Source organism: Haliotis asinina, chromosome 12 (assembly GCF_037392515.1).
Source record: "Haliotis asinina isolate JCU_RB_2024 chromosome 12, JCU_Hal_asi_v2, whole genome shotgun sequence".
Lineage (NCBI taxonomy): Eukaryota > Metazoa > Mollusca > Gastropoda > Lepetellida > Haliotidae > Haliotis > Haliotis asinina.
The window spans coordinates 12,691,936-12,700,436 of NC_090291.1; the positions used below are offsets into that span (position 1 = coordinate 12,691,936).

Consider the following 8,501-nt stretch of genomic DNA (forward strand, 5'->3'; position numbering starts at 1 on the left):
GCTAAACAAAGCACAAAGTAAAGTCTTATATCATACAAAAATCCACTTGATCTCTTTCTGAACAACAAACCTGTTTCACTCATCAATGTGAACAAGGCTGGTAGCCAAATCCGTTCAGTATGTCGACCTAATTCAGATGGCATGAGAGTATTTCTCGAGAATTTACTAACACTTTTAATAACCAGAAACGCGAAGGCTTTTTGATCCAAATAAACACTTTTGCTCTGGTCTTCAAGTTAAACATTAAGGTATTTGCAGCTCGCCTCATTTGCCTTCTGAAGAAATGTACTGGACGTACAATCTCTTATCGATATGTGCCTCTTGTTTTTACAGTAACAGTTCCACTAATATCGTAGCTAAAACATCGTATGTCTTCACACACTTCATCTAGGTCTTCGTTTCAGGTCAGAATCTCAAGGTCATCATCCCAGCACAACCGAAAACCGTAGAACCTGCGAAGAGAAACGTTCACATGCCCATTGTGGCCATTAGTCATGTCGATTGGTATACTGAATATACAGATATACTGAATACTTAGCCGAAGATATACTGAATATAATCTCTTCAGGACATAACTTGTGTAACACTGTGTTTGTTTAACACTCTCACATGATCCGACTCAACCTCTGACATGATCGGTGATCGTCCAGTTCAAACTGTCCCACGATGGGTAACTGTCCAGTTCAAACACTCCCAGGATGGGTGTGATGGTCGGTTTCTGACTCGCCGAAGGGTGATGGTCAGTTCAAAACGTTCATAGGCTTTGTGATGGGAAAATATATTCAATGCGTAATTATATCTTCTGGGATGGTGGGTCTATGAATGTTGAATCTTTGTGTGAGCGTGTGCGTGTGTGTGTGTGTGTGTGTGTGTGTTTGAGAGAGAGAGAGAGAGAGAGAGAGAGAGAGAGAGAGAGAGAGTGTCCGTGTCCCATGAGCTTTTCTTTGGCTGGGAAGTATGTGTGTGCGCACGTGTGTGCAGTTAAAAGTTAGTCCCAACCACATCTCTTTAATACAACGAGCTGTATAAAACCCCAACTAAATATTTAGTTTAACCCTCGGTAAATATGTGAATATGTTAATACATGCAAGCACATGATGCCTGGATATTTAAATAGACTATATCAGAGTGAACATATTGCTGAAAGGTACAGGTCAGTGATACCAACAAATAATTCAAACTGCGACGAAACTGAATCAAAAAGTTTACAAACCAATAAAAATGAACTCAACGTCATCTTAAAATTAGGACTGGGTACACATGCCCACAATATTTGCAGCACTCGCGTGACATCGCTGGCTGTCACATTAAGAAGACAGTTACAGTTCACTGTCTTCTATCGTGACCCATCTTATATAAACTCTTCGTTCAGATCTCCATCCATCAGTCAAGATGTCGCCAACGTACCTCTCGGCATTGATAATGATTGTCTCTGAGGGTGTATTGATATATACCCAGGGGGCGCCTTTACACACGAACCCATTTATTCAGAAGTTTTCAAGCACATCGAAGAACTATTGTGTTCCTCACAAAGGTAAGAAAATACGTAAACGGATGTTGGTTAATGGCGCAGTAGAAGTATGGTTAGTAAAACGTTGAGTTAGTCAAACTTGGTCACCGATCCACACCGTTAGCACCCACTAGGTCTGACAAACCACACGATCTACTTCTGTCACTTTTAGATACCAGTCATTTGGGCTTTTCTTATAAGCAAAGTAAAATATAAAAAATATAATATGTGTAAAATATGTGAATTTTACCTCGCTTTAGAAAATTAATATTTCAGCAATGTCACGACGGATGACACCAGAAATGGGTTTCACAAATGGTACCCATGTGTGGAACAGAACCGGGTCTTCAGCGTGACGAGCAAACGCTTTAACCACTAGGCTACCCCACTGATCCCCCTTATATGATGACGACACGTTTACGGATAATAACTTTGTTGTTTGGTACGAGTGAGTGCGTTTAGTTTTTACTCAGCAATATTCCAGCTATATGGCAACGGTCTGTAAATAATCGAGTCTGGACCAGACAATCCAGTGACCAACAACATGAGCATCAATCTGCGCAAATGGGAACCGATGACATGTGTCAACCAAGTCAGCGAGCCTGACCACCCGATCCCGTTAGTCGCATCTTACGACAAGCTGAGTCGCCTTTTATGGCAAGCATGGGTTGCTGAAGATCTATTCTACCACGGACCTTCACGGGTCTGGTTTGGTACGAACATTGAGGTATGTCTCTTGTCAGATTATCACGAGGGTGGTCAGACACACAGACACAGATTCACTAGAGTTTGAGAGTGTTTGAGAGTTAAGAGAGTTAAAGTGCACGCCGCTTTTGCAATAGTTCATCCTTATTACGACACCAAATGTCGGGACTCGAACCCAGGTCTTTGGTGTGAAGGGTGAACGCTTTAACATCTAGGTTCCCAAACAAAGAGAAATCAGACACGAAACCGCACACACACATATACACCTGCATGCACAGGAAGGAACACACATACATACACACACACCTGCAGACATTCATTGGAACACTGATAATTCCGTTATTTGTAAATTACTCTGTCATGTGCTGACAGTTGTATGAAAATAACTGTCATGGTAGGAAACCAATCCAAAGTCAAATACCGCGTGACAAGTCTAACCATTGTCTCCTATTTCCGTCCTCTTTCATACGACGGTGACCTTATGCATCAAGGTATTATGAAACACGGTTTATGAATAGGCTCTGTGTCCCGCAGCATCGGAGCATATCTGCCCTTGTCTATTTTATACTGAATGTATGTCAAGGGTGTTTTGGTGAAACGAAAAAAATCTTAAATTTTGTTGGTTATATAAAACCGAGTTCTATAATGGAAAAATGCTTACATAAACGTGCATGATCTTACATGAATTCATTATGATTGCCTTGATACTCTACAACACATATTTACAGCTCTTTAAATGACAGCATACCATCATCCAATAAAGGCCAATCAAGAAGACGAACACATGGTTATCAATATCCCCCGTCAGTGTTACCTTACAAGGTTCCTGTATTTGAACTCCACCACAACATTTGTGTCCTCCTGAAGACACATTCCACATTTAGTTTCCCTGTCTATAATGGTTTCTGAGAAAGTGAAGTGCATCAATTCAAGAAACATATGACAAGGGCCATTTCTCCTTTAAAAAATGCAACGATTTCCGTTTTCAAACTTCACCAAGCACTCATGTCCTGAAGGCACAGAGCAAATTGGATTTCCTATTCATAACGCGTTTTGCTAAAGCCTGTCCCCAACATCTGACAGACGGACGGAAGGACGCACAGAGCTCAAACCTATATACCCCCCCCCCCCCCCCCCCCACTCCCTGGCGGGGATAAAAACTTGCCCCCACCCTTTGCCCTTTCGGCCTCAAAGCCATTATCTGTAATCACAAAAAAATCATTAGTTATGTCATCACACTGTACTCCAAACTCTTGAATTAATATCTCTAATATCTCTCTTGAATATATACGCCTTATTCACGATGTCGTGTATCAGATGTATTATTTGATAACGACGTTAGCTGTAGCATCTACACCGAAACGTTGTATCTCCTGCAATAAAAAGTTGTCTGTCCCTTCAAAAAGTAATCCTCGTTATACTTAGATTAAAACGCATGCATTTTCATTAACGTGCACATACAAGGCAAAATACAGAGAGTCAATATAGAGGTTTCATGTACAATACTACTAAGTCAAATCTTAAGTAATGGGTCACAATTATAATCATGTCAACTCACCGAAGTCTTGGTGGGAGAGTGAGAAACAGATGTGCAGAATGTAACAAAGCGAGCTATCAGACAGCGGTTATGAAGATCAAGCGTTGACGGAGAGGAAGATATATACTCCCGTAGTCTGTATGTATCCGTGTCGACAACACGGCAACTAGCCTTTATATATACTGTCATAGTTTCAAGAACTTTCGAGCACTTACGACCATTGCCACTAACGTAGAATTCTCTCGTGTTTACCTTTTTCAAAGGGAGGTAACTCTAGAGAACTACCCTCAAGGCCTGCCGATAAAATACCAATACCACTGAACATTTATGATACCAAATGTGACCCATAATAATTATCACTTAAAACACTAAACGTTGTGACTCAATAATACTAATTATTACTTAACTAATAATACATTTTATAGAAAATACGCTCTCGTAACTAAATGCATGCATATATATGCATAAGTCTGTAATATACTTACATAAATGCGCACACATTATACTTAAGATAAAATTTTATCTATTTGTCTATGTATCTATCTATCTATCTATCTATCTATCTATCTATCTATGTATCTATATATATATATATATATATATATATATATATATATATATATATATGTGTGTGTGTGTGTGTGTGTGTGTGTGTGGTACAGACTCGATTATTTACATTTGTAAATCGCCGACATATTGCTGGGATACTGCTGAGTGCGGCGTAAAACTATACTCACTCACTCATAAATGTGTACATATTATACATAATTGTAAACCTAAAGTTACTGTGTTCTGTAATCTGATTGGTTGAAAAACCTGATTAAATGGTATTAGATTCCCGGAAACTGAAAGACTATTCACCGCGTATACATATACTTATATATACATATACTCAAGCATATAGATCCATAGACGCATATTGTCACGTGGATATGTACTATCTTTATCATAAAATGTCATTCTTAATATCACTCTAAGAAAAGAGTCAAATCTTAAAGCACAGTCTCCTCAACTTATTTTCCCAACTAAACCATGAATAACAGAGATTAGTGAAACACTAGCACCTGTTGATACCTGGACGCATACATTAAGCTTCAGACTGACAAATATGCCTTCATGTACAAAAATGCACGACACGAAGAATGATTTCGTGTAATTGTATGCATATTTAATGTACTAGTATTATATATCCATTTATACACAGATTACCTTACTCCTTACATAAACAATCATATCATTATCAACAAGTGCTAGTTTATGTAACTAGTCATTGTGTTCTGTTTCGTTTGTAGAATTTGCCACTTGTACAGTTCAGCCTGACCCAAGAGCTCCTTACAAGCTGACAGGCACTGTACGCTTCGCCCAAACAGACGTAAGTAGGGTTTTTGCTTTGGAGGGACAGGTTTTACTTTTCGTAAGTAAAACCGCTTCCCAGGCTTTACTTTTCGTAAGTAAAACCGCCTCCCAGGTTTTACTTTTCGTTAGTAAAACCGCTTCCCAGGTTTTACTTTTCGTTAGTAAGACCGCTTCCCAGGGTTTACTTTTCCTAACTTTACATGAACATAAACATTAAAATGATGCATGGTGGTTTGAAATCAATTGAAAAATATCGTTCAAGATTAAACTCGGGGGGACGCGCTTGGCCACGTCGCCACAAACAAACCCTCAGGATGATATTACGAAGTATCTACTACATTGATATATTCTAACAAAATATTACTAGTTATATATTTGTGGATCACTGTGAAACAGTGGTAACACCAGGTTTTATTGATAAAACCGGGAGTAACCTTCATGGTTACCAATCACAAACACACGCAAAGGCGCTGTAATTGATCAACGAGTGTTTACCATGATACAAGTCTTTTCTATTTTAACTAGGAAAATTCTTTTGTTGATTGTATTCTTATAGTTGTTTTGTTGCTGTTTGTTTATGGTCAAAACATGTCCTATCGTTGTTTTCACAGTATTGCGGTTACCATGGTTACCTGTTGGTTTCGGTCAATCTAAAAGGTTTCCCTCTCTCTGACCCCTTGACGAAGCACGGTTACCACGTGCATGAATACGGTGACCTCTCCAACGGATGCACAAGTACAGGGGGTCACTACAATCCGCTAAACATGACTCACGGGGCTCCGTATGATGAAATAAGGTTGAAAATTACCTATATTTTGGACATGTATTTTACGAGCGCTTAGTTAGATTTGGTTCTCGAACCCTGCTATGTGTGCACTCCCATAATGTGATCTGGGCTTACGGGAAACCATTTAACGTTAGTTTATGATAGATGAAGCGTTAAAATCAGAAGAGGGCCGTGGCTGTCAATGACTGCCTTTCAGTTGTTAGCTTATTGGTTGAATTGTCATCATTTCAAATGTAATAAATTTGATTTAGTGTCTTTTTCAATCATTTCATCGATTTCTGTAAGATGTTGACACATGTTCGTTTGATTCAGATTGTCAGATCTCGAATCTAAGACATTCCGTTTATCGCATGGCTTGCTGAAGGTACAATCTAACCCAGGTCATCACGGGAAGAGTGTCTCCATAAGTGACAAAGGACAATCTGAGATCAAGAACTCGACAAAAGTATATTCGTTAAGCAATGAGTTTGATTTGTAAATGGTGTGAATTGTCATGGTTACAGGCACGTCGGTGACTTTGGGAACATTCCGGCCCATGACGGTCTAGTCAAACACTATCACCGTGACCGGATTGCAAGTCTTTTTGGACATTACTCCATATTAGGAAGACCAATCGTGGTGAGTTCTCGTGTCCCCATTCCCACCTACAGTTTTACAGGAAAACACAAATCAAGCAAATATCGCATGTACTTTTTGCCAGAAGTACCGATTTACTTCGGTAATGGCTGGTTAATATATCAGTTGGCAGAGGGGATTTTCCTAACGAGTCGCCAGACTAAACACGAAAACCTTTCTAGACAGTGGCCATATATACGCTTCAAACAAAGTAGGGGAACCTGAACTTTGAAGTCTGGCAGAAAGAAAACGTTACAATGACATTCATCTTGTGTATCACATCGTGTGTAATCACGTCATCACCTCACGGAAACACAATGCATGGAAAGCACGTGTACAACGTGGGAGCCTCCTACACGTGCATGGGATGCCATTATGAATCTTGACGTTTTTCAGGCAGGTCGATAATTCACCGTAGACCATTTTCCGATACTTTTCTTGCATCTTTGCATGACCAATGTCAAATCACACGCTACTGACTGAATATTGTAAACCTGAAATTTTGATCTTATACTCCAGTCACCAAGCAGGAGGGATAACTGAACGAACAGCATTGCTTTGAATGAAATCCATGTGTTGATCCATTCTCAAAACATCCATTATTATTGTATCAGCATTGGTTCAATCCCATATATCTCCCAAATTCAACAATCGTACATTGAAAGTAGTTCCCCTACCTTTTTTGAAGAGTATATCTATTCATTCTATTTGAGATAATATTAAGATATGTACTTACTATTAATATCATTGCATATCCCAATTTCTATGAAAGAAGAGAAGATATTATTTCCAAAGAAGAAATAACAATTGCCAAGTAGATATTCCCATTATAAGAATTGTAAAGAAACCCATAACACTGTTTGTTCTTGGTGTGATAGGTTCATGAAGGAACTGATGACCTCGGAAGAGGTGGGAACCCTTCCAGCAAAGAAAACGGAAATGCCGGCTCCAGACTAGCCTGCTGTGTGATTGGGTATGGAGAGGAGTGGTATGCAACAGACGGAGAGTGATTTATTCTGGAGGAACTGTCAGTTTAAACACGTACATAAGAGTTATATCGAACTGTGGAAGAACGTGTGTGTAGTTATAGTCGTTACATCTTGTAAAGAGCTCAACACGTGGAGCTCAAACAGTATGAACATTGTACACTTGCTTCTGTTTATGTAAATAAACATATGTATCTCCGATTATTGGAACTGTCGATCACTTGCCTTTCATTCATTAATTGTTACATAGCAACTAAACTAGATGGACGTAATTCTTACTGGTGCTTGATTAGCTCTACAGAGGTAAACATGTTGAATAACGTCATACTCCTTGCGCTCTATCTGAAGGTGGACTCTAAGTATTCGAGTTTCAAGCAGTCAGTCGAGTGATTGTTACCACGAACATCGAATTGTGAAATGATTATAGGTATCTGAGTATTAGTAGGGCGTTAACGATGTGGGGAAGGGGAGGAGATGCATTTCTTTTAAATATTTAACATATTGTGATACCCTGGTGCCTGGCTTTGTTGCTGACAAACCTAGAAATCTAATCAGGCTAAACCGGACTGGACACAGAAACTCTGGATGAGGAACCAAGTAAAGATAAACCAAACCAGTTGATTTTTCAAAATTCTACACCTCTTACAGGGTCAGGTTAAGAAAAGAAAACATTTCTTGGGGCATGGGGCATTTAGTACTGGACAAGTTTACATCTCTGTCGTTAAAGGTTGAGGTCTTGGTTTACAAAGGTACGAGAATCCGTATCGGAACGCTATAAAAGAAGCTGTTATCCATAAAGTTTGTCCGTTCCTGGCAGTTATATTGGTCGTAAACAGAAGCAGATATCATCACATTTTGTCACTGTAGAATTTGGGGACTATAATATTTAGTAGTAGGCATTCAAATGGTCGGTGGTCTGATGCTGCAGATGACGTTTTAAGTTTGTAGTCTGTGTTCCTGTCTGGTGAACGACATGGCCATAGAACTTCCTCTGCCAAATGCTGG

At 39.4% G+C, this 8,501-nt stretch overlaps 1 protein-coding gene across 1 annotated transcript; it reads left to right on the plus strand.

Moving 5' to 3' along the window:
* The first annotated feature begins 1,382 nt into the window (after positions 1-1,382).
* LOC137257712 (uncharacterized) lies at positions 1,383-7,700 on the plus strand. Its single transcript, XM_067795107.1, has 5 exons — positions 1,383-1,534; positions 5,045-5,124; positions 5,720-5,904; positions 6,399-6,513; positions 7,389-7,700. Exons 1-5 carry the CDS (start codon positions 1,393-1,395, stop codon positions 7,518-7,520), a joined length of 654 nt encoding a protein of 217 aa, XP_067651208.1. The 5' UTR covers positions 1,383-1,392; the 3' UTR covers positions 7,521-7,700.
* Positions 7,701-8,501: the final 801 nt, after the last annotated feature.